At 37.6% G+C, this 27246-nt stretch overlaps 1 protein-coding gene and 1 long non-coding RNA gene across 3 annotated transcripts in view; one reads left to right on the top strand and one right to left on the bottom strand.

The window, feature by feature from the left end:
* USP15 (ubiquitin specific peptidase 15) overlaps positions 1–14630 on the top strand; it is a 61678-nt gene extending 47048 nt beyond the window's left edge. The window contains exons 9-22 of one of the 2 annotated variants that reach the window (XM_048300864.1): positions 3349–3522; positions 3857–4015; positions 4680–4904; positions 6486–6569; positions 6660–6754; positions 6930–7118; positions 7927–8042; positions 8171–8446; positions 8751–8821; positions 9183–9298; positions 11150–11299; positions 11684–11787; positions 12349–12437; positions 12740–14630. In XM_048300864.1, the coding sequence (XP_048156821.1) occupies positions 3349–3522; positions 3857–4015; positions 4680–4904; positions 6486–6569; positions 6660–6754; positions 6930–7118; positions 7927–8042; positions 8171–8446; positions 8751–8821; positions 9183–9298; positions 11150–11299; positions 11684–11787; positions 12349–12437; positions 12740–12925 (2034 nt within the window). In that variant the 3' untranslated portion in view covers positions 12926–14630. Of the gene's footprint in view, positions 1–3348; positions 3523–3856; positions 4016–4679; positions 4905–6485; positions 6570–6659; positions 6755–6929; positions 7119–7926; positions 8043–8170; positions 8447–8750; positions 8822–9166; positions 9299–11149; positions 11300–11683; positions 11788–12348; positions 12438–12739 lie in introns of those variants that run through there. The other variant, XM_048300865.1, reaches the window with a different exon arrangement.
* On the bottom strand, positions 13400–27143 carry LOC125324682. Its single transcript, XR_007203081.1, has 2 exons — positions 26773–27143; positions 13400–19549 (listed from the first exon to the last, which is right to left on the bottom strand). It is a non-coding gene; the product is annotated as an uncharacterized LOC125324682 (long non-coding RNA).
* Between the last annotated feature and the right edge of the window lie 103 nt (positions 27144–27246).

Below are 27246 nucleotides of genomic sequence, written 5' to 3'. Positions count from 1 at the left end.
CCTGAAGTTGAAAAACCAGGACACTTAAAGGAATATTCAATTTTCAGTATCTCAGTTCATGATCTTAGTGTCTCCTTCTCATTTCCCCCGTTTGCTGGCATGATAGGTAGAGATGTTTTCTTTATTTTGGAAATTTATCATTATTTTTGTGTAATACTCCATATGGGATGTGAAGAGATATTTCGTTGTTCCCTTAGGATTATAGGATGATTCGTGGAACTTCAGGAGGTTTTTGGTGCAACCTCCTGCTCAAAGGAAGGTTGGCTCTGAGGTCAGAACAGGTTGACCAGGGCTTTATCCACTTGGATCTTGAATATCTCCCAAGAAGGTAGAGCCTCTTAGTTCCACTGCTTGACTATTCTTACAGTGAAAACTTTTTTCCTTATATTCTTAACCTTTCATGTTTCAACTGCTGCCCATTGTTTCTTTTCTTCCTAATATGTGACACCGTGAAGAGCCTGGTTCCATCTTCCCCTTAACTTTCTATAGGTACTAGAAGGCCACTCATGGACCTCACTCAAACAGTCTCTTCTGCAGCCTGAACAAGCCCTGGTGCTTCAGCCTTTTCTCACAGGGCAAGTGCTTCCAGGCCACTGACTTGGTGGCTGTCTTTCTTCATTCATTTTCTTTTTCATCAATTAAGTCTGTGCAAACTTTTATATCAGAATCATTCCATACTTAAATTACATGGATTTAGAAGAGTGTGATGTGACTATTTTTATTACTATATTTCTCCCTCTGTGAGGGTTTCATAGGACAGGTAGACTTGCTGACATTATCATAGGCTAGTATTGTATACAGTATTTCAGTGAGACTACAGCATTGAGATTATATATATATGTGTATTTATACATAACACTGAATTTTTTTTTTTCATTTTCCTGTGCATCTTAACTTTTATCCAAGTTATTAATATGTAACATGGAAGTATGATTTCAGTGTTAACCATTGTCATGCTGAAGACTGATCCTCTCTCCTGTGGTTTTTCTCTTGGAGTTTCTACCTTCTGTTCCATACTTCCCATGATCTTTTCACTAAATGACCAGTTTAGGTTCAGAGAATGTTACAGAAATTGTGTTGGTTAAAGAAAACTTGTAGAGACTGCAGTATCTGAAATAAAGTGCCATTCTGTTACCTCTTTAGTTCACAAACAGTTTTCCATAGTTTTACTGTATTTGTTTGGCTTTTTTGGTTGCTATTATTCTTCATCTGTCGGTATACTTTTAGTTTACTTATTGTCTGTGTTTTGAAACAAACAGAAAACCCTGAATCACTGGGTTGAACAGGACACATAAATCTGATCACTTTACTGTCCAGTAGATTGTCTTGGTTCTAATACACTTTCTATAAGGCTTCCTTGATAACTGACAACATATCACATGAGAAAATAAGAATGTAGGCTTCCTTTCAAATTGGATTCTGAATGCTTTTTTTCCTGTGACTTTAATCATGATCTCAAATAATTCTCCATTGTCAGTCTTTTCAAAGAGTAATAAACATGTTTGTAATTGTTTAGCTTTGTCAGTTACATGGAAAAGATCAATGGGTATGTGGCCAATTTATTAGCTCCTTTAGCAGCTACTCTTTTAAAAGTTTTGATATCTGATATTTTAGAAAAATATATCAGCTCTGTGCCTCAAAACTTGCTGTGTTGAGATAGACATTTGTGCATTCAAATACAACCATCAGTGTCATTTTATGTTGTAATGTGGAAATTGTTAAAGGAAAAAGGGAAGTTATCTGGAGTAATCTTCCTGACTTACACTACAAATATTAATTAATATTCTGAGAAAGTGACAAAACCAGTTTATCAGGTGGAAACTAGAAACAGATGAATTTTTTTTTTTTGTGGAATCCACATTGTCAGCACATTGTATAGTGCTTGACTAACAGACATGTAGAAAAATATACTATTTCGTATTATTGAGTTCCTTGTGTTGGACATTCCTCACACTAAGCTGAACAGTTGAACTGATTTCGTCTCCTAAACCAGCCAAAAAATAATCCAGAAGACAGTACAGATCTGTGAGGTAGGGGGAGTTGGGATCACCACTACTGGAAGTAAAAGCTCTTTGCCATATAGCAAGAGAAAAATGGTTTCTTCAACCCTCAATGCCTAAAAGGGTCTGTAATACCAGGAATTTTTTTTTGCAGTGTTGACAGATCCTGAAAGCTTTAGGTGAGGAGGAGGAGGAGAAAGGAAGGAGTTTAATATAGGCATGAAACTCAGCTCTCTACAGCATGTGACTGGTTTTGCTTTGTAATATTGCACAGGTATGATAGGCAGACATAGGAATAACTTTTTTTGCCCCACTCGGTAAAGTTGCAATTCTTCCAGGCTAATTCTTGTATCTTATGTAGTAGCATAAGAGGAGCTCTTCCCGTTGTTTGCACAGAAGCAGATGAGACTGGTGAAATACTTGACCTTTCTTCAAATCTTTTAATAAAGGAACAAATGCAGAAAAGCTTACAATGTTTAATGAACAAACTCTTAAGAATATATGCTAAGGCGTGGCATGGAGATAATTCCTGAGTCATAGAAACGTTTGTGTCTAAAGGAGTGTGAAGAGTAGCACACAAAAATTCAAAGTGAAATTGTAAATTGTACTTCAGTAATTACATCCTGCTGTCTCCAAATGCTGAGAGAAGAGTCCAGCTTGTACAGAGGATAAGTGATTATTTCAATCTAAAACAAGGTCCTTGCTTTCCTTGGACCAATTTTGGCTCTAAACAGCATCACAAAATTTAAAAGAACATAGGAAGGGCTGCAGCACTGTGATTCAGAGTCTAGTCCCTCTAGCACAGATTGCTGTCTCCAACAGCATCCATAAGCTGATATTAACATAAAGAAGGAAAAGGGAAAGCATCCTCACCTCTCGCCTGCCAAAATAAAGCTTTTTTTTCAAATGTTGCTCTGAATATGGTATAATTTGAGTTAATAAGCCCTGTTGGTTCTCTCTTCCAAGTACATATGTACTCTCCTCTTTGTGCACCTATTACAACTTCCAGCAACAAGTTTCATAAAGCCATTCATGTCTCAAGAAACGCCTTCTTTTGTTTGTTTTAAATCTTGATACAAATTATATTGTCATGCTAGGATTGGTTGGTTTTATAAATTTTGAAGTAAAGCTCTTGACAGATAATCTGTGCATCATTTGTAATGACAGCTGCAGCCAGTCTTGGTTTGAAACCATTATTTGTTTCTGGAAAAGATCGTTTGGGGTTTTTTCTGTCTTCCTTGCAGGTACTAGACATTACAGTTCATGGCTGCTTTAACAAAATTCAAACGTTCTTTGTTTAGAACTAATTCAAATCACTGTTCTAAAAAGTCTGTGTTTTTGTTTGCAGTGTCTGAGCAACACACCTCCTCTAACAGAGTACTTCCTCAATGATAAATACCAAGAAGAGCTGAATTTTGACAATCCTTTAGGAATGCGAGGTGAAATAGCAAAATCTTATGCTGAGCTTATCAAGCAAATGTGGTCAGGAAAATACAGCTATGTTACCCCAAGAGCATTCAAGGTCAGTAGGGAAATTACATTGAATATACATTGTCAGTTTTGGTTTTGTACTTCTAAGTATGCAAAACTTAGAGAAATATGCAAAAAGAATTTGAAGTACTATTCATCAGTATGCAGTCCATTCATTAAAACACTTGGATGTATATTTCAGTAAGTGTCACCTTTCCTTGTGCTTTGGTCTTTGAGAATTAATTTTTACTTCCTGTCTCCATTGAAAAGCTTACCTTTTATAACTGTAAGTTTTACCTTTTTGATGTGCTGCTGTAGCATCTCAGAATTATCTACTCTTTCTAACAATTAAGGTACCAGAAGTATTTGCATTTATTTTTTTTTAGACACAAGTGGGACGATTTGCACCACAGTTTTCTGGTTATCAGCAACAAGATTGTCAAGAGCTACTGGCTTTTCTCTTGGATGGTTTACATGAGGATTTGAATAGAATTAGGAAAAAGCCTTACATTCAGTTAAAGGATGCGGATGGGAGACCAGACAAGGTAGGGGTTTTGGAGCTGATCATTTTAGTCAAAGCTGTATGTTATAAGATACTGCTATGTGATTATGCATTGGAAGGTTGGGAAACTGATTATGTGGGGCTTTTTCTGGAAAACGTTTCAGAAAATAGGACAAGACCTTAAAATTGAGATCTTGAGAACCTGTGTAAATTTCTGTTTATTTTTGAGATAATGAGTGGCAATGGGAGGATGTTAAGGCCCTTTTAAGACTTCATTAGGACTTTTTGTTAATTCAGTGCTGAGTTCAGTTGGAAAAACAATTCTCATTCTGTCGTTCTTTTATATCTGGAGTATGCAGCATTATGTCTCTCTCCAATACTCCTACTTTAGGGAAACTCTTCTTTTGTTATGAGTACGAATTAATGCAGATGGAATTTTTAGGTTTATCTGCTTTTGTCTTTCCCCAAGCTACTTGAAAAGTCACTCTCAGACTATGTAATACCGCTGACAGAATCTCTATCCTAGGAAAAGCATACATCTTTTAACCTGCGAACCTGACAGTAGTAACATTCCTTACAGGTCCTTTGGAGTGACATGTCTGTGTTTAGGTGGTTACTGAGAATGTTCTATCAAGGACTTTTACTAATAATTCTCACTATTCATTTCCTACTACTTTGTCATAACCCAGATCATGCTTTATTTACAGGTGGTTGCTGAAGAAGCCTGGGAAAACCATTTAAAGAGAAATGATTCCATCATTGTAGATATATTTCATGGCCTTTTTAAATCTACCCTAGTTTGTCCTGAATGTGCTAAGATATCTGTAACTTTTGATCCCTTTTGTTACTTGACACTTCCATTACCTATGAAAAAAGAACGCACTTTGGAAGTTTATTTAGTTAGAATGGATCCACTTGCAAAGCCTATGCAGGTAAGTGGCTTAATTTATGTACAAGCACCCTGATATATGAGGCATTAACAATGAACCCAAGTTCCTTTACACAGTGCAAATTGATAAGCAAATCCAGCAGGCTGTAGTTTTCTGGTGTGTGTTCTGAAGTCTCACTTAGGAAAGTGGGGAAGACTATACATACCTGAGGAAGACTGTACATACCTTGTAGAGTTTCAAGAAAGAATTGGTAATTTCTGTATGGTTGTGTTAATAAGTCTTCCTAATCTTTAAAATGTATGCTGACATAATTTTTTGAGTGCTGCTATAATGAATTTTTATGGTTATAAAAAATACTTACACACTTAATCCATAAGACTTAATTTCCTGGTTTCTTAATCACAAAAGGCAAATATTTGTAGTAAGTGGTGCAAAAAAATGCCATGACTAAATATATTAGGTAGTTCTGAATTCTTCTGTGCTCTCACCTAATAGTCAAAAGAAAAAATTTCAGATGAGATTTCTTTGTGAAGAGTATCTCTTTTGCCATTTTTTAGGAAGGGGATGATATTAAACACCTTAGAATGTCTTTAAAAAATGTGCATAAGGTTATCATAACTCAGTCATGATTAAATGGCTCTAGCTGTACCTTAGAGGGTAAGTGAGGATAGGTGAAGTAAATACGACACAGGCAGTTATGCAGGCATCCAGAAAGGCTCTAACACCTGGAATCAGTACCATAAGAAGGAAAGTGGGAAAGCGTTCTCGAAGGCAATGTGAGTTGCAGAATTCAAAGGTGAAGGGACATGTGTTAACTAATGAGAGATGAACATGCTAGAAAATTAATTGTGAAAATAGAGGACACATAGTAGTTGCACAGGGGACACAAAGTAGTTGAGTTGAACATGACTCATGATGTTGTGATGTTTATGCTGGAATTAATAGTTTGGGTAGAGTACAGGTTCAGTAGAGTTTTTGTGAGTCTAAATGATTATAAAACTTAAGGATATAGCATGCTATTCAAAGTTATAATACATTATTTCTAATTAATCCTGTCTTTATTATGGAAATAACAGGTAAGAGTTCTGTGTGGAGTTTTATTACAAACTGCAGATGCACTGCACTAAGGGAAGCCACAGAGAGGTTTCTTTGACTTTAATCTTCAGGTTCTCTCTCTGCGTGTGAAATGAGAATCTATTGCCTGCCATTGGTTTTTTTCCTAGGAATACTTTATAAACAACTTGTGTTGTATTCCAAATTTAATAATCTTTTCAATAGCATGCATACTATTTAAATGCTTAAATAAGTAGGTACTGTTGAAATGCAAAATCTTAAGTAATTTGTACAGTTAGTCTTCTTATGGAGAAAGTAAAGTAACATTAAAACAAGCATTGTATAAACTAATAAATGGAGTATTCTGTGTGTGTGTATTTGTAGAGTAAAGTGCAGATAACTACAGTTTAAGCAGCTTTTGGAATTGTGTTAGTTGTTTTACATACTTTACACCTTAAGTTTCAAAAACATGAAAGAAATATGTGAAACTTGCTGAACATGTGTTGTTTGGGTTTTTTCCTCATGTATATTTGTTCTCTTTAGAAATTAAAACTGTATTTTACTTTTTAGTACAAAGTAGTTGTTCCCAAAATTGGAAATATATTGGATCTTTGCACAGCATTGTCAGCTTTGTCTGGTGTTGCTGCAGATAAGGTAAGAGTGATCTATTATATAAAGCACAACAATGAACATTTTAATGTGTATTAGCCTGATTTAACGATGTGTACTCCATTATCTTTTCAGATGATTGTTACTGATATATACAATCACAGGTTCCACAGGATATTTGGCATGGATGAAAATCTAAGTAGTATTATGGAACGTGATGACATTTATGTGTAAGTGTAGATAACACGTTTCATGTCTCTTTGCAATTTGTTTAGTTATTTGCAAAAGATTAAAACCTAGACACCAGATAAAGATGAAACTGAGGGGGAATATTTTTTTATTTTTCCCCTTTGTAGCCTTTTCCATGACCATTGTTCTTTGTATTTTTGATTGTTTTTCTTCTAGATTTGAAATTGCTATCAATAGAACAGAAGATACAGAACAAGTCATAATTCCTGTTTGTTTAAGGGAAAAGTGCAGGCACACTAGCTACAGCCATAGTGGTTCTTTACTATTTGGTCAACCTTTTCTCATAGCAGTGCCTAGAAACAATACTGAAGATAAACTGTATAACCTGCTGCTGCTAAGAATGTGGTAAGTTTATCGTTTAAAGAAAAACGAGTTTTTTAAGAATAACGCTAATAGTTGGAATCAGAAGGCACTTACTTTCACGTGCTAACAAACTGATTAGATTTGAGTACTTTTATTTGCTTTCTGTTAAATATTAGATACAAAATTTTAGCCATTATTGTGGATTTTAATTTGATTTTTTGTTAGCATGACCTCATCCAAAAAGTATTTGAGAAGATGGTAGAGAGTCAGTCTGTATTGTTAAATAATTCTCTTGTATGCTTAGCTGTTTATTAGGTCTTGGTAAAGTGGAAATGTTTTCCAGTGATTCTGCTATGGTTATACCTCCTGTATCTACTGCTCAAGCTTATATATGAATTTATGTTGCAAAAGTACATTGTAGACACTTTCTGAAACTAGGCTAGAATTAGTGTCATTATATAGAAAAAATTAGAATTACATAACCTCCAGTTTAAGTTTATGCTTCTTTTTCTGCTGATGTAACTTTCTCTGTGATATGGTTAACAAACAGTTAAAGAAATTATTTCTGGACAAACAGAGACTGAGACCAAGAATCAGGTTGTCTTGGGCCAAGTACCTGGCAAAAACGTACAGTTACATATGAGCAGGTTTTCCTATGTGCTTGTAACACATAGGAAATGTTGCTTATTGTTTCGCAATAAAACTGGTAATTCAGAGTAAATCAGAAAGGAGCGCAGAAATACAGTGCACTAGCAAGGAGTTGCGGTAACAATTTAATTACCAGTTTGAACAATGTAAATTATTTAACAATCTGTTGTTTGTAACTGTTGCTTTCGCTTGTTATATTTAGCCGATATGTAAAAACATGTACTGAGAGTGAAGACACTGAAGGTTCTCTGCATTGCTGTAAGGACCATGGTATCAATGGTAATGGCCCAAATGGAATACATGAAGAAGGATCTCCAAGTAAGACTGGAATATCTAAACTTGTTTAGTATTGGGTGTTGAATTTGAAGTGCAAGTTAAGTCTCTAGTGTCTTTCAGTTATTGTCATTCTGTCTCATTTCTTTGTCTTTATTCTTCGATTGCTTTAGGTGAAATGGAGACAGACGAGCAAGATGATGAATCCAGCCAGGATCAGGAACTTCCCTCAGAGAATGAAAACAGCCAGTCGGAAGACTCAGTTGGAGGTGACAATGACTCTGAAAATGGATTATGTACTGAGGATACTTGCAAAGGTCAACCACTCACGGGACACAAAAAGCGATTGTTTACATTCCAGTTCAATAATTTAGGCAATACTGACATAAACTACATCAAAGATGATACCAGGCATATTAGATTTGATGATAGGCAACCTAGGCTTGATGGTAAGTCACGGGGAACAGACTGGGCAACATTTGGTTCTGATACTCTTTTCTGATTCCCATGTTTAATTTTCTCCGTGTGCTGTTTGATATATTTTTTTTTTAAATGGTAAATTCTGTATAAATAATTAATTTTTTATTGCAATTGACTTTCGGAAATGCAGAATTTTTATGTGCTTCAGTTTTTTGTATTAAATTCATTATAGCATTGTTTAATTTATTTTGAAGAGTGTTTGCCCAAAGTTAATACAGTTTCATGTAAAGCAAGAAGCAATATTAAGAGAAAACATTTTTTTTTTAATCTTAGAAAGATCTTTCCTTGCTTTGGATTGGGATCCTGAATTGAAGAAGAGATATTTTGATGATAGTGCAGCAGAGGTAAGCTGTTTATGTTGCCCCTTTTCCAGCACAAAAATTAAATGTAAAAAATGCAACTTAATTAGTGTGATGTAAGAGATTGTAAATCTTCAAAAGAAGAAGTAAATATATCTCTTTTTCACGTTATTCTTAGTAATATGTTGTCATAAATAAACTTCATATATACATCCAGGTATTTAGCAAATCTGAGGCTTATGAACTGGAAAGTAAATCTGAAACTGTGGAAACTTTTTGCTTGAATGGTGTCTGATCAGTTTTTCCATATATAGGAGCTTTGTAGTTACTGTTTATAGTAAGACGACATCACTAAAATGAGTTTTGTTTCATTTGTTCTCTTAACTCAAGAAATACTTCTCTTTAGGATTTTGAAAAACATGAAAGTGTGGAATATAAGCCTCCCAAAAAGCCTTTTGTGAAATTAAAAGATTGCATTGAGCTGTTCACAACAAAGGAAAAACTAGGTGCTGAAGACCCATGGTAAGCACAAAAAATTAAAATTATGTTCTATGGTGTATTTCTCAAAATTAATCAAAACCACACTTGAACATAGAGATACATAATTGATTTATTAATGGTATTTTGAATCTTGGTATTTCAAACATAGTTGAAAATTCTCAAAATGTTTTCTGTTTTGATCCATTACTTAACCAAAATTTTTACCATGTGCAGAAGATCGTATTGTAAAAAACACATTTCATGCATTCACAGTTAGAAGGAAGGGTCAATACATAAGATGCTCTAGTCTGTGGACTGCGATGGACAGTGAATGAATAATACTGTGACAAATTGTTTGCAGTAGTTTAAAAAAGTACTTCTTTCTGAGATGAGAGAGGTTGGTGCATACTGTAGTTTCTTTATGCAAACACATACCTTGCCTTGCATTGATATATGAAATAGGAATGTGCTTATACAGCAGGGTTATGGGATGGGGGATGTCTGTAGTCAACAGAACACCTGAAATTCATGTTCTAGCCATTAGGTTTTTGGCAGAGACTTGGATTCATGATTCTTCCAAATATATAATTTGGAATCATATCTGAGTATTCATAATTATAGTATGTTCCCATAAGATCCTTTTTTTCCAGGAGTTTTCTAGCAGATAACAATCTTTCATTGACACCTTTAAGCTCAGAATTAAATTTGAAAAGAGAATCTGCCAGTTTTTCTTCTACAGATACCTAAAAGTTTTGGAGATCTCCAAACATTGTCAGCAGAGTTTCCCCTATATTTGTGCAGGGTAGGGAGCTAACTTACAAAATCTCGGTTTTTTTTTCTGGGTTTGCTAGTTTATACAACACTGGATAGACTGAGATACCATATAACTCAGGTATGGTGAAGTGCTTCCATTTTTGCAGCACATTTTAAGCAGAGTATTTGAACTACAAAATACAACAGTAGAAATCAAGCACCTGCTACTGCATCTCACCAGAGGTCATTAATCACATTTTTCTTCATTTGTTAGGTTGTCACAAGTCTAATTTACGGGAGTTCATCATCTCTAGTCCAGCTCTGTTAGTATTCTACATATTCTAAGCCAATTGGGAAAACACACTTTTAATTTCAGCCTGCCCTTACGGTTTTCCTAATTTCTTGTGATTATCTGATGTTGCTATTTAAAGACACTTGTGCAGCCTTTTAATTAGGGCTCATCTCTTCCCCCCCCCTAGATTTTTACTTGTTAGATGCCAGAGTGTAGAATATGCATAGACTACTTCACGTGAGAGTTGCTTCCATTCATTCTTACTTGTCTTCCTCCCTGAGCCATAGTGGCTGGAAGATTCAAGTATGCATTGCAGGGAACAGAAATTTCTAGTCACAGCCTGTTTAATACTTGCCTACTAAGAAGGGAAGTTTCTAGTAACGAGTTTTTCCAGGTTCCCTTAGTCACTGTTACCTGGTTTTGGATAGTAGATGAGATGGGGTGGGGGATGGATGAATTTGGAAACTGAAACTTGAAAGAACCACAGTTGTCTGTTACTTTTGGCTTTTTTTATGGTTAGTTTCATAACACTAAATCTTTTTTTTATAAAATACAAGAATGTTGTGTTTTAACTAAGGATACAGGGATCTGATCAAGGGATATAGGAGATGAGAATCCAGTACTGGGGGATGCTACTTCTGTGTTTAAAATTATGGTGAGCTTCATTGGGATCACACTTGCACATTTTAAACTGGAAGGGGTATCTATGGCATTAGTAAGAGAAGATGAAAAGTGTGTGGTGTTTGCTCATTCAGTTCCTCTCATGTTTCTGACTTTCTCTGTAGTAATGTGTTTTAACATACATATGGACTACACTTACTTAAAATTGATTTTTTTTTTCCTTTTAGGTATTGTCCAAACTGTAAAGAACATCAGCAAGCTACTAAGAAGTTGGACTTGTGGTCACTGCCCCCCGTACTGGTAGTTCATCTAAAGCGCTTTTCCTACAGCAGATACATGAGGGACAAGTTGGATACATTGGTTGACTTTCCAATAAAGTAAGAAATTCAAATATTTTGATGCTAGAAGTGTAAAAGTATGACTAGGGCATGTGTTTAATACAGCAATTACATAAAATGGGTTTGTTCTCAGCTTCCATGAGAGGATCCACTAAACTAATGACAAAATGCTTCTGGGTTAAAAGTACAAACTTGGCAAAATAATAATAATAATAGAAAAATAGGGAAGACTGCTGGTTCCTGTTCTACTTCTCACGGAGTAGAAGAGATGCGCTGGCAGAGTAGTGTGGTGTATTTTTCTAGGGAATACAAAGTAAGGGGCTCCAAGACCACCAAACTGAAGTGGTTAAAAATGCTACTAATGTGACTGACTTTTGGTTGGGTTTTGTTGTTTTATGTTGTTTTGTTTTGTTTTTTTAACAGTGACTTGGACATGTCAGAGTTCCTTATTAATCCCAATGCAGGGCCTTGCCGCTACAACTTGATTGCTGTCTCCAACCACTATGGAGGAATGGGAGGAGGGCACTGTAAGTTGATTTCAAGTGTCATCATTCTAGATGTCAGCTTTCTTTCCACGTTGATTTTGATTGAAGTACTGATCACTTTGAATCAATGGTGGTTTTTAGTGGTTATGGGACAACTTTTTTTGTTACCTTGAAATGCTTTCACAAGTATTTTAACACAAAAATCTGTATGCAATGAGCTTTCAAGAGTAAGTGTAGGTTCTTTTATACTTCTAGTTATGCATATTGTGAAAAGAGAAAACATAAGAGCTACTGTACTCTTAAAACTGGTTTTGTCTTGCTTGTCTGTATTTTTGTTCATTGTGCTTCTCCTTGAAAGCAGAGAGGAAAAATGACTGACAGATTGTATTTTAACTGTTCTTTTCAGTAACATTGTCTTTAGAATGGAAATGTTAGTGATTAAGCTCTCTTTGCTCAAAAAAGATAGTGTTAAATATGTTTAATAGTGATAATGAGGTTTAGTTAGTTAAATATTAAGTGTTTGACAGTAACATACTCTAGTAACAGATTGTATTACATCTATGAAGATACAAAGTCCTGAGACATTGTACTTTTTTGTCCTAGATACTGCTTTTGCAAAAAATAAGGATGATGGAAAATGGTACTACTTTGATGACAGTAGTGTGTCCACTGCAAGTGAGGACCAGATAGTGGCAAGTATTCCTTATGTTTCCAAATTTGGGACTGTTGATGTTTTCTTGTCAGGGTGCGAAAAATGAAGAATAAACCATGAAACTTGTGTTAAATTTGTAAGGAGTAGTTTGTGTTCTTTCAAAGGACAGTACAAACCAAAAATGTCTTGCTACAACATTCAAAAATAACTTACATAAACAGTCTGGATTTCTTTGTAATTTTACCTTGTATACTTGGAAGCAAAGAAAAAAAAATCAGTAACCTGGATTGTAAATGTTTTGTTTGAAGCCTCCTGAACATATTGTACTACTCTCTTTTACAGTCCAAAGCAGCGTATGTGCTCTTCTACCAGAGACAGGACACAATCAGTGGAACTGGCTTTTTCCCACTTGACCGGGAAACTAAACAAGGTGCTTCAGCTGCCACAGGCATCCCACTAGAAAGTGATGAAGACAGCAATGAAAATGATAATGATATAGAAAATGAAAATTGTATGCACACTAACTGATGGGAAGAACTAGAAGCCATAAAAGAGACTCTCTTCCTGGGGATACGTATTGAAAGAGTGAAAATGCCCACCAAATTAAGAATAAAAATCTGAGATGGGGAGTTTCAGATAATAGAATGTAAATCTTTATTACATTTTAACATGTGCAGTACTTGAAGTGAAACAATAAAAATTAAACAGAAATTGTCTCTAATGCATTTACAGTCTCATATTCACAAGGTATATATAGGATATCACAAATAAACCCCTTTTAAGTTTTCTGCTGCTGTTCTGATGGATTTTATGTTTTCTTTTGTTTTGGCTGTGAATTAATAACTAAAATATTAAATCTGTGGACTTCTGACATTTACTTTTCTAGTACTGCAAGAATACTACTGCCAAGTCTAGTTTCTGGATGAATATATACATGTTCCTTAGGCTGCCAACAGACTACAAGTAAAAATGTCATAAATACCTAAAGAAGTAGTTTTCTTGAAACAGCAATTTTTTGTGTCTCCCTATTTTTTTTTTTTTTTTTTTTAAATTTGATCACAATAGAAGAAATAGCTTGAAAAAGGTGTTTTAACCTTTTGTGATATAGTGGAACATCCAGAATATTACGTTCATCTTACTGCTGCTGTGGAACAGGTTCTGGATTTCATGCTGCATTAACAAAAAGGTTTTCAATTAAATGTAAGTATCCATTGTTGCTTGTTGGAATCTACTCCGCAGACATAATTCCTGTTACCTTGCTTCTAAGACATGCATAATTTTAATCTGATAACAGTCCAAAATTTAAATTGTGCTGTAAGTTCTCTCTCCCCACTTTTGGTAGTTTGACTGCTTGCAAACTACTCCGTACGAAGGTCCGAGTTAATAGTATTCTGTATCCATAGTAATGACTGTGTATCAGGCTTAGTTAAGAATTTTTTCAATATAACCTGCCTTTAAATTGTTAATTAACAAAATCACTTTAAAGGTAGGCCTGTTAATTTTCTTTGTGTGTTCCGGATGGAATTCACCATAGCCTTACAGTGTATCTGAAAAGGTAATTCATAAGAGAATTGGCATTTGCATGTTCAAGTCAGAACCTGTACAGTATATAAGGCATACAAACTCCAAGTTGGATTTCAGTTAACTATGTTCAGGGGTCCAGGATGCCAAAATAAGTGTGACTGTTTGAAACATTTTTTGATTTGCTGCTTTCCCATTGATCTAGTTGGAAGAATGTATTGTTGATTTGCATACAATACTGCCTTTGAGAGGGGCTCTTAAATGTGGGGGCACATGTCACATATCTACTACCTGGAGAATTGCTTTGTGTCCCACTGTTTAAAAAAGAAAAAAGCAAAAAGTATGATGTTCTTCACTTGAACTAATCAAATACAATAGGTTATAAATTGTGTATTGTAAATAAAAGTTCACTCTGTGAGTGCACATTTTGGTAAATTATTTATTTATGTTAGCATTAAAAAGTTTAAAAAATTGCATTTGACCAGGATATAAATGAGATATGTTGGACATGGCTTTGCTTTATACCTTGATATTAAAACTGGTGTTTCATCCTGGTATTTTAAAGCTGCTTTGAGGTTTTTTTTTTTAAATGTAAACTAACCTCCTGCATGACAGAGGTTAAAATTTTGTCTGCACTTGAGTTCACTTGGGTTTACATTTGAAATGCGCATGTTTATTTATACAGATTTCAATAAAGCTATTCAAGGCCTTATGTAGTGCTCCATTTTGTTAAAAATTCTTTTCCCACAGTGTTTGTGTCATGGGTTGTCTTTGTCTGAGAGTTATATTCTCAGTTACAAACTGGTTATGTAATGACCAACATAGAACAAGATTAATAGTATTTCCAGTAGATAGTATATATAAAAGAGTTTCTCTCCTGTCATTGGCTCTGAAACATAAGGCTGCAAAAACAATGTCATAATTTAGTTTGTTTTTAAAAGTAATACTGTAACAATAATCAAATGCAAATATGCTAATTGTGAGATGGCTGGGGAAATGAGGGAATGTATTTAAGATTATACAAACCTATGGTGTTGGTGGGGGGGAAATGATACAAGCTTTTGGAAGTAGTCCTAGAGAAGTCATCAACTCTTTGAATAACACAGACCCCCCCCCTATATTTATACTCCCATTTTTTCCATATCTTGTTAGCCTAGAACTTGTTTGGAAAAACCACACAGAACAAAGGATCAGATTTGTCTTACCAAAGTACTTTAGGAGTTTGTAGATTGGAGCTTTAATATCTGATAACTCGGAGTCCTAATGCACTTCATTCTCCCTTTGAAAATGTAAATAAACACACACACACAGAATGTTATATTTGAAGGAATGTACTTACCTACTAATAATTGGATCATCCAACTAGAATTTAAAAGGGTATTGATCAAAGTAACATTCAATTAGGAAAAAAGTACATAGATGAATTCTAATTTTTTTCTTTGTTATTGTTAATTTGGCTTCCAAGTTTACAAACGCACAAGTTTGTATAATCAGCTTCCCAATCAGAGATAAAAATCAATAATATCTCTATTCGAGTGTCTCAAAGGTTTCTAGGACTTCAGTCAAGTTGTGAGTTTTATAAAACATGTATTCACATACAAGAGAATTCTTCCAGTGTGGACATGTTTTAAAGTACAGAAAGTATATTATTATTTACAGTGTTTATCGAAAGTTATTCTCACTTAACCCATCATTTATATGGAGAAGAGAATCCTAACATCTGTTATGAATCATGTCAGATAAAAATCTGGTGTGTTTTTTTCATCAAAACATTTGCTGTCAGTATAAACATATATATATATATCAACATAAACTCTAAAATTACAAGATTCAGTTAATTTTGTTAATGTGACAGTCACAGAAGCAGAGTAGAACAGAGTAGGAAGCAGAAGAGAGCTTGCAGTTCCCACTTATTCTGTAGATTTTGTGACAGCAATATGTCATTTAAAGCCAGACTGGGAGGGAAAGAGAGGTAAAGAAACACTGCTCAGGACCTCTTGTTTTAGTTGGCTTCAGACAATGTTCTGGATGCTTTGGTGCATCATCCACCTAAATTAAAGTCCCACCTGCCCTCCTGGCACACTGAGGCGAAGTTTGCAGCTTACTTTTGAGCTGATGAAATGAGAAAAGGTGTCAGATGTTCCACAGTCAGATGATGTGGAAACATCTGCTGCATCTACAGCTACTTGCTAATGGGAAGGCCACAACCCCTTCTAGCTTTCCCAGGAAGTTAGCCCTGTATTACGGAGTGTGGTGTATTTTTTTAAGATATTTGAAATCTTTAGAGGGAAATCAGTATGGCAGGCCAAGAAATTAATTGGCAAACCCATTAGTTTTCTTTAAAAATTATGCTGCTTTCTTTGATGTCAGAGTTGTAGTTGCAGGGTACGGTTTTTCATTGTTTCTAAGCACTAGTTACTTTGACAAAGAAAATCACTATAAATGTAGTGAAATAATAGGAAAACTGTATCTGATAGAATAAGCATGTTCTTAGTCTGCAGGCAAATTGCTGTCTTCAGATTTTTTTAGTTCTTTTTCCCAGGGGGGTAAACATTGTGAAAACAGTTCCACTTCTCTAGTTCCAAGATGGCATGCTTTACTGGCATAATGTGTTCCTGAGGCAAGGAGATTTTCAAAAGAAATTGCACCTTGGAATAACATGGAAAGCCGGAATAGTCCAAATGTGAGAAATTTATTTAAGGAATGAACTCGGTTACTCTATGCCAGCTAACATTAACAGTCATCCTGGGCCAAATTATGCAAAAGTTAATAGAGGATTCTATTGATAAAGAATTAACATCATTTAAGTAAATGTTGTTACTTGTCAGGGCAGTAATTGAAAAAGACAATTGATAAAGATGATAACATAGGTGCACCTAAATTATTTCACTACTTGGCATTTAACTGTCACCTTAAGTATTACAATACTGTTATCAAAACATGATGTTATGCAGTATCATCCAATACAATGTTTAGGAAACAACTAATAGCCTCAAAATAATTTCCATTAGGAAGTCATTGTGGAATAGAGATGTTATTGAAGAAGTTGGTGGTACTTGGTCTTAAATTAATGTTTTTATTCAGTGTGCAAAATATTCTGATCTTGCCTACAGAACATGGAAAGGAGTAAATACCCCATAATCCTCTGTAGCCCCAGTGGACAAGCAATTCAGCACAAAAACACTGGCACAAGAACTAGTCCTAGGATACATAAACAGAATTGAGAAGTTGGATTAATCCTTCTGGATCTCCGGTAAGGAGCTTGTAAAAATATACTATTTGAGTTACTACCTTTTAAAAGTTTGGATTGTAACCTGGGACAAAGTATAGAAAAAAGTTACAACCCCAGAGTAAATACATTTGCACTAACAGGTGGGGAGAAGAATTGCTTTCTCAGACTACTGAGAAGTGCCTCAGGTTGCATTCGACACCTTATGAGGGGGGACTTAACTCTATGCAGAGTGTCTTGGAGTGTATGGAAATATTCAAAGAACTAGTGGTTCAAAACTAGAAGAGGACAATCTGAAAACAGAGATAAGTGTGGGAGTCTTTTATGCAATTACTTGTTTAGAAAGGAGAAGAAAGATACCAGCAAAACAACTAACAGAGGCAAGTAGTGTGTTGTTCTATTAACTCTGGGCTAGATGCCTTCCCTGGGCTACAGAGGGAGGCAGCTGAGAGGTGCAAGGGCCCTTCCCCTGCTGGGATGGAGACTTAGTCTGAGTCATCTGAGTCACCTTCCTCAGCTTTGAGATCCTTGAATCCATAAACATCCTGTTCTTTTCAGAGGAATGTTCCTGCCTCTTTAGACCTAATTGTACCCATTAAAAATCACTTAGAAGTTCTGAATGGAGGCCTGAATGTGTAGGTATTTGCTCCGAGCTCACCGTGGTTTGAGGGAAGGCCTTTACTCACTAGTGTTACAAGAATTCATTAACAGGAGAATAAAACCCATGCTCTTGTTCAGCATAGCGAATGGTATGACTTTTCTTCCCTTCTTTCACCATGGCTACCAACTTACCAAGCCACTCCAAACCTTCTCTGTAAGACTGTCCTAGTTCTGGCCAAGGACACGAAGGATGGAGCCTGGAGCCACATGTGCATGGCCAAGTCATCGTGCTGTTCCATACCATCTTAAATCATGGCCAGGGGCAGGGAAAGGGCTCTTGCTTCCCGGGACAGGGCAGGCATTCTTTTATCCAGGGAGCAGTGGGGTAACAATTGTCCCGACTGGAGGGTTTTGCTGCCATTTTTTTTCATTGTTTCAGGCCTGGGGGGAAAATGTACACAGAGGGTCTGGGGGCCATTTTGTTCTTTGTCTTGGAGCTGCGTGGCAACAGGTTAGGTTGCTCGGATGGCGAGCATTTTTTGTATGTAAATCACCCTCTTTTTTGTTTACTTTTGTTGTTAAATAGTGTTGCTGATGTTCATTTCCTTATGTCATTGCTGTTTCCAGTAAGTTGTTCTTAGCTCCAGATCTCTGCCCTTATTCTCTCTCACTAGAGAGGTGGGGAAGGGGAGCAGCTGTGTGTAGTTTAATTTTCAGCTGCCCTTAAACCGTGAAAAAGACCTTTGATTCATGGTCATTTCCTCCAAGTAATTCTTTCCCCCAGTTACAGCCTAAACCGAAACATACATCTCCCTTTTCCTTCTTTTCTTTGCCATTCTGGAAGAGCATCCCTGCCTCTCCATAACCATTTCTCTTAAAACACAATGACCTGTTCAGACTTGCCCCTGTTGAAAAATGAGTCGTTCCTTGAAAATTAAAACCTAAATATTGTGCAATTGGTAAGAGGTCTGCAACCACCTCTGGGGGCACAAAGGCATTTTCCAGAACACAAAGAATGCTGTCTGGAAAGACTTCAGATGAGCTATGCTTGTTTTCAACATCTGTCAATGTTCTAAAATACATATTATGCTCTGGGTATTGTGTAAACATGTGTCTTTTGCCCGAGGAGAAAGTCTGCAAACACAAGGGACAATAATTACTGACTCTGTATCATCTATACCTATGAAAAGCAAATACAAATAACATACTGATTTTTGGTATAGGAAATAATGCCTTAGCAGATGTCTTTAGGAAATTTAACCTCAGCTATTTATGTAATATTTTTGAGATAAGGTAGCACAGATTAAAAGATAAATCAAAGAAGGTTGTACTACTAGTTAAGATGGGAAGAGGCATTTGCTTATCCTCTCTACACAATTTTTGAAATTCTGTTTGGTTAATGTCATGGTCAGTCTGAAATTGTAATTTAGAAAGCTCATTTTTATGATTGTCCTGATTTTAGACAAATTTGGAGGAACATCCAAAATGAATGTCCTCTGATAGAAGGGAGGTTACAGCCACCCCTCCCCCACCAGGTTCAGGAAAATATTTTCTTCTGAGGAAATTGAAAGAAAAAACTTATTTGACAGACATAATGCACAATGAGAAAAGAATAATGCTAAATAATAAAAACTCTCGCTGTGGAGAGAACCTGGTAAATTTCCAGAGTCCATTGTGGGTGTGGCTTTCTCCTCTTTGGAGTTGGGTTGGCTTGGGTCCCTCCGGGCTGAGGTGTAAGGTCTCCCAGCTGATGTTTTGGTGTTCTGAACAGTCCAGAAGAGAAGAAGAAGAAACCAAAGTCCCTGGAAAAAAAATTCAACTCTCCATCTGTCTCTGGAGAAAACAGAGCCAAAAGCTGGCTGAAAAGTAGGAAACAGGGGGCTTCCTCTGCTCTTGCTGCCGCAGAAGCATGCAGAGGAGATAGAGTGACCGTGGAGCACAAACTGCTTCGAAAGGTTCGTCTGACTTTTTTTTTTTTTTTTCCTTTCTCTCGCACGCAGTTGTAAAGACACAGAAAGGCACAGGAATCATGTCTGGGCATAGAGTGGCGATACGGGGTACACATCATAAAGTCACCCCAAGACAAAGATGTACATTGTTTCTGTAATATCAGGGAGGAAGAAACAGTGAAGAACTGTGAATGTATGTAAAAATAATCACACTAAGACAAGCCAAGAATATGGAGAAGCCTATACTGCATGAATAGAAAAGATGAATGTGATGAGAAAGTAGCTGTAAGATACTACTGACGAGGTGGTAGAGGATTTAGAAAAGGAGCAGAGTCCTATGATTAAAAAAAGCAACTACTGCAAAAGTCAGTAACAGGCAACTAAAAATTGAAATCTTTGATAGTGGTGGTTTGTCTTGCAGAGCTACAACAAAAAAGCAATTTGGTTTCTAGCAAAGGATTTAACTTCTTAGTGAAGTGTTAGGGTAAACCAGTAGAAAGGAAACAATCTAGAGGTGATTCCAAGACATTATGAGGATTGGGAGCTGAGCTAATGAATTTTAGGAAGCAGTTTACAAATGAAGGCTTGAAATGTCCTGAAGGGGGAAAAAAAATGAATCACAGAAACAATTAGATTGGAAAAGACCTCTGATTAAACAGCACCATGTCAACTAGACCATGGCACTAAATGCCATGTCCAGTCTTTCCCTAAACACCTCCAGGGACAGTGACTCCATCATCTCTCTGGGCAGACCATTCCAATGTCTAATCACCCTTTCTGTGAAGAAATTCCTCCTGATGTCCAACCTAAATCTTCCCTGGTGCAGCTTAAGACTCTCATCTTGCCACAAGTTTCCTGGGAGAAGAGGCTGACCCCCACCTGGCTACAACCTCCTTTCAGGTAGCTGTACAGAGTGACATGGCCCCTGAGCCTCCTCCAGCCTAAAGAACCCCAGCTCCCTCAGCTGCTCATCACAGGACAGTGAAGTGTCAGTTTCTTTGAAATTCTATTGTTGGTAAGGCTGGTTCTGGCTTTCTGTGATCTTGCCTCCAACAAAATAAGACATTCAAGCCCACCGGACATTTGTATATGTGTGGCCGAGTAAAGGGAGGAGTGGCTGGGTCAGGAATAAAGCCATTTGGTAAAGAATCTGTCAATACTTAGTACATGTTAACTTCTAATTTTTTAATTCAATTGTTTATCAAATGTTCTTAGATCATGGCATGGTTTAGTTAGTTATGACTGAAGCAGGGAAGCAAGGTCTTTAGAAATAAACAGCTATAGGAATCTACTGATGACCGTGCTGTCAAAGGGAAATAAGGTTTCAGACTGGCTAAACAAGTTTTACATCCCACTTAATGATCTGTTCAGTAGCTCTAGGGCTTGGCTCTCAGGTGGAACAGTGAATATTCAGACCTGGAATTTCCTATGCTCTAGCCAGTAGTTAGCCAAGAGGCATCCATGCACTGGTGTGAGGAGACAGACAAGCTCATCCACCATGCCCTGGGAGCAGGTTCCAGCAAGTGGCTGCTATTTGTGAAATACTGAATACAACTTGTAGAAATGCTGCCAAAATACCAGTATTAACTGATGAAATTAACTATGTAATTGCCACACATATGCATCCTTGGTTATGGATGTCTCTGCTTGCACATGACCCAGGGTGTACATATGTTCAGTGATACAGCCCTGCTTTATTGGGAATGCGTATTCACACATGGAGGTGATCTGGGGAGCCATTTTACTACAAAGGAAAGCATTTGGATCTTTATGACTGGATACCTTTGGCTGTCTTCCAAATTTCCTGAGAAGTAAGTTCATTCTGTTTAGCTGTTTGGACCCAACCTGAGTAACAAAATTTCTTTCAGACTGCTGCTTATAAATACAGCCATGCATGAACCTCTACAAATATTTATCTCAAAGTCCTCTGAATCAGATAAGGAGCCTATATAATCTTCATAAAGCAACAAAGATGAGTGCAACACATAAGATAAACCAAAGCCTTTACAACAAGCAGTTCTTCATTCAGATCTCTTCCATAAGAATTTTCTAATTCCTATGGTTTACAGAAAGAACAGCCTGTAAAAGAATGGAACAGTCCCACTTCAGTTATCTTTGCAAAGGGTTGTGCTGGAGGCTCTCAGAAGTACATGGCCATACTGAGTCTTTTCTAGGCTGGGCTGAGTTAGCTACAAATTACCTTGGTCATGCCAGCAGTGTTGCCATGGAGTGTGAGAAAAGAAGAATACCTACATGGTGTGTTAGTCTCCGGGCAGCTTATATGAGTATAGTGAGTGTAGCTATTTCTATAATTATTTTCTGTGTTTTATAGTCCCTGCTACACAGGGGCACTCCTAACACAAAGGAACCAACATCCATTCAGCTGGTGAAAACTGTCCTGTAGTAATATCACTTAGCAGCCTCAGGGCTGCAATCTGGAACGATTATCTTAAAGGATTCACCAGAGCCTGCAGAAAGCATCCAGTAACTTCTCCTCTCTGCTGCAGCGGCCAAAAAAAATTATTTTTACACAGGGGAACACCCTTCTCCTCTCTGGTGTTGCTCTGTGATTAGTAGATTGGAGGTTACTTGGTGTCTGGAAGTACTTCCATAATTTTTACACAAGCTGAAGAAGATATAAAAAGGAAACTATTAAGATGTAGGGAGGTTCTTGGCAAATAGATGAGAGAACAGCAAATAATGAGATTGCAGCACAATGCATATTACTGGCATTCTTGATGGGCATGTTTAAGTTACACATCCTGCAGTGAGCATGAGATAATCAGAAAAAAACTTCTCCTGAGAGAGCAGTTGAATCCACTGTCCACTGGAAGAGCTCTGGATCAAACAACAGTGCCTAGAATCACAACTGGTTTGCTTCAACACAACTGTGCCTTTATCTCTAAACCAGCTGACTGTGACCTGAGGCTGTGCTAATTGTTCAGGTGGTAAGGATGGTCAGCTTTGGGTTTTTCTATGTAAGTCAAGTAGCATCTCCACCTCTTTTTCTCTATTTTCTACACTTGACAGAAAAAAAAGTATCATGAATGGGCTGCATTATACACCATGCAGGGAAAAAATCACAGATTAGCAGATTAAATTCTGTTATTTGTGTAAGGGAATGAAAGACTAAGTCAGTTTAAAGCACAGAGTAATGTTTGTTTCCCTGGCCAGCCACGTACTTCCTGTGTGAGCTGGAAAGTATGTCTCTGTTGGTCTGTTGTTACACTGCTAGCTCTAACACAGCAAAAAATTAATTCAAGCAGTGGACAGCAGTTCTTTCTCACAAAAGATGTTACCAGGTTCAGCTGATTCAATTACCAGCTCTCAAAAGGCCAACACAAAAAAAAAAACCAACACCACTGCTTTGAGAATCTGCTTGGACAAGATTCAAGGAGGAAAAATTGGAAAAACAGCTTTGCTGGCTGGTTACATGAGAGTCTTGGAAGCAGCTAAGCCTCTGGTCAAGAGATTTGTGTGTAGGCCCTGAAGTGAGCTGTGCACTCAATAGGAAATCACTACTGAGTACCTAATACATGTCATAGGTCTGACATTTTGGGTATTGCTGCTTAACATTGTTGTGAGTGACCTTACACAAAATGTGACTGATTTGAAATGAAAATTACTGATAGTTTGCTAATGACAAAAAGGATGATCCACCAGTAGACAGCAGCTGGGACTGCTTTTTTAGTCAACCAAATGAAATAAAATGTGTATTAACTGTTAGTATACAAACAAGATGAGTACTAACATGTAAACATATGCTCACACCTATGCAGAAAGGAACACAGGCTAAATTAATGAGGAGTTCACACTGGAAAATGTAGTTTTCAATCTATTGGTAGATCTAACACAGCCATATCCTAAAGGAACAAGGGTTCATATCTATTCCATAAAAAAACCCCGAAGAGTACTAGAGGGAAGTTTATGACTTCTTTTAGCCCATTTGTGTCACAACAGAAACACTCCCTTGGCCCACTTCTTTTGTCTGTAATTTAAGGAGGAGCTCCTGAAGTGTTCACACAGTAAGGGCTTCTTTGTGCTTACACGGACCAATACAATGCACAGTTCTTATAAAAGGCTACAGGGCATATTTGGTATTAATCAGTCTCTCACTTTTGATTTAAAATTTAACTTTGCCTTTTGACATCAGTATCTATGTTCAATCTGAGGCAAAATTTTCTCCATAACAACTCTTAACTCTGCAATACAAAAAAATCACCAGAGTCTGCAAACACCTTTACTTTTCCACACAACTGATTTTTCATATCCTGAAGTTAGTTTAGTATTGTCGCTACTTAAAGATTCATATCACTTACAGAAGTATACAGGAGTGTAGGTAAAGTGAACTCAGAGGAAAATCACAACTCTTCCCATTACAATGAAACCAATTCATTGCCACAGTGAATGCCACTGTATAGCATGATGACAGAACCCTGCTCTCATATACAAAGCCTGCATCTGCATACATCTACCAGGATGGGCTATAACTACGACTAAACACCTGAAATTAATACAGCCGAATGCTACCCCATGTTTAATCCAATTAAAAGGACTGATGTGCACCATTTGGAATGCACGAGGTAACTTAATGAGTCACAATAGGTCTCATGAGCATTTTTGTTGGTAATTAGGGCCATAAAGCTACACGGAATTATTTCAGTCACCCACTGCCCATCACAAAATAACATATAATTTAATAACAAAGCAAACCACAATACAATAATTGCAGTGCAATACAAAGTTAGCTTAAAAGCTGAGAGATGTGCCTGAGATGTAGGCACATATATTGTCCCCAATTAAGTCAGCTTAAAAGCTAACTAGCATTCTTAGCTTGCTGGTCAAAAACGTGCTGTCAGAGATGTCCACATATGCCATGCCACCTTCTGAATCAAAAGTGAGTTGAACTGTAACTGGGGTATTTAAAGTGTAAAAAAGACTGGCAAGCACTTCTGCTCAGGGTCAGGACTACAAGCAATAGAACCTATTGCAATGAAATGCAATTGCAGAAGTCACATTCACAATCAAATCAGTGTCACTCAAAAGGATCCTGGCTATTTTAAACAGTTTAACTGCACTGATTTAGATTAACTGATAAATCCCTGCATTTACAAAAGGCATCCATCAAAATGGTGAGAAAGATGACCTTGTTGTTTAAGAGACATGCCTGAGATTCAGGCACAAGTATAGTTCCCAGTTCTTGTATTCAGCAGATCTGGAAGAGTTTTCAATTCTACAGCCACTGTAAGATTAATTTCCAAACTCATGAGCAATCTTGCAGTATTTGGCTGGCAATGCTCAGCAGACTGAGTGTCTAGGCTGGTAGTTGAAAAGATATGTATGATCAATGTAAATGATGTCAAGTACGCAAACAGGCAGACAAGTAGATACCAGGAGTATCAATGTGCCCATGGCTCACTGTGTACAGTAAACTGGTGGAAAAATCCAAACAACAGAAAGGAAGTAAATCATTAAAGCTTACCTAAGAAATACACGTGCATAGTAAATCATTCATTCATTCATTCTCCTAGCTAATCATCCATGTTTCTTATTAAGGTATTTGGACTGGTCTGCAAATTGCACCAGGCCTGAAGCCCAGAACAGATGCAGTAAGATGGGAAAATCCTTAGGAAAATGCTTACTGGTTAAGCATGTAAATAGTTCTACTGAAGACAACACTCCTGTGCTTTTGTTGTTGGGGTTTTTTTAAAGTAAGCATAGAAAAATCAAAGCTTTTGAGAATACACAGACCAATGCACTTTGAAAGCATAACAGTGTTATAGAATCATGTTTGCTTTTACTGGACACAGGGGTGAAATCCTAATTCTTTGTCTGACAGCATGTAAAGCTTGACCACCTAATCCAACTGTGCAAGTATTACAAGCAGTTTTAAAAACTCACATCCATTTATCCAGTTCTGTTGAGCTAACAGCCAGTATATTGACAACAATGAAATATAAGATCTTAAAATAACAAATTACTTAGAAAACAATCCTGCACTCTCTGCTTCACAAAGCACCCCTAAAAATTTATGTGTTCAGGTACAGTCAATGCTGTGCCAGCTTACTATATCATTTGCAATTAATCTCACAGTAAATTAACTCAACATACAAGTAGGGATGCTCAAATTTATGAAAAGTTCTTTTTGCTTTTTCATTACAAGACAAAAACCTCAAAATACTAGAACATTGAGTAAGACTGAAGACTTTCAGGAAAATATGAAGAAAAGCTGTTACTTAAAATTAAAAGTTTTCAAATAATATGGCAGTAAAAATTTATTCTTCATTTGACTTCTTTGTAATTTTTTTCCAAGACTCCCAGGTTTGAAAACTACAGCATGTCAAAACTCATGGATGTTTTCCAACTCCTTGGGTTTATAGAAGAGGAACAGAACCATGCTGCATTACAGGTAGGTAGGCAGCCAGCACAGTACAGGATGTGCCGCACCAAGAACACAGAAAAATTATTATTGCAGAGATCAAAACCTTTGTGAAATGTTAACTGTTATGGTGAATGATGAATGGTGTCCTCCAGAAGGAAGCTCCCAGGCAGCCATCAGGCCTAAGCTCCCTGCATCACTACAAGTAACAGATACTGAGGAGCTTGTGCTGCTTGTTCGAGAGCCTGCTTTAGGAATGGGTTAAAAATTGCTGCCTTGGAATTCTGAGGGACACTGCTGGTGACATGAAAGGTGCCCGGGACCCAACTACTCCACGTGCCCTTGGTTTTTCCCTGCCTATGTTATCTTAAAGCTTCTCAAAGAAGGATTCACCCTCGCTTCGCCAAGAGGAAATCACGGAGCGCTGCGTACGCACACGGGCCGAGAAGGGCACAAAGCTTCACTCCCACAGAATGGGCAAGGCTGAAAGGGACCACTTAGGGTCATCTCGTCCAACCTCCCTGCTCAAGCAGGGTCACCTCAGAGCACATTGCACAGACTTGTATCCAGACGGTTCTTGAATCTCCAGCGAGGGAGACTTCACAAACTCTCTGGGCAATCTGTTTCACTGCACAGTCACTCACATTGGAAAGAAAGCAAGAACTTCAGGATTCAAAAGAAAAACGTAACAGTATACCTCGCTTTTTGCTTTTTACAATCAAACGCTCCTGAGAGCCGGACTTGGCCAGAGGGACCGATCTCCGCACCCCTGCAGCCGCTCGGCGGGGTTGGCGGCCACCGAAGCCCAAGCAGCTTCGCCACCACCTTCCTCAGTGACCCTTCGGCAACGCCGTGGTTTGTCCCCTCCCCACGGCAGCTCCCCAGCGCCGGCGGCCCAGCCTCGGCCCAGGTCTCAGCGCCTCTCCTGCCCCTTCACGCCGACCCGGTGGCACTGCGGGGAAGAGGAAGGGGCCACGCTCCCCGCGCCGCGCCCGGCCTAGCCCGGCAGGAAGGGTCCGGTGCCGCCTCCTTCCCTCCCTCCCTGCCAGCGGCCGCCGCTCTCCCCGCCCCCGGCCGTGTGTGCGGAAGCTGCCGGCGCCCGGGATTGTGGGAGCGGGGGGCGGACGCGGCGCGGGGAGGAGACGCGGCCGGGGCCGGAGGGTTCCGGTGT

Source organism: Corvus hawaiiensis, chromosome 4, assembly GCF_020740725.1.
Source record: "Corvus hawaiiensis isolate bCorHaw1 chromosome 4, bCorHaw1.pri.cur, whole genome shotgun sequence".
Taxonomy (NCBI): Eukaryota; Metazoa; Chordata; class Aves; order Passeriformes; family Corvidae; genus Corvus; species Corvus hawaiiensis.
The sequence above is the reverse complement of the archived record's forward strand: the minus strand, read 5'-3'. Positions and strand labels throughout refer to the sequence as shown.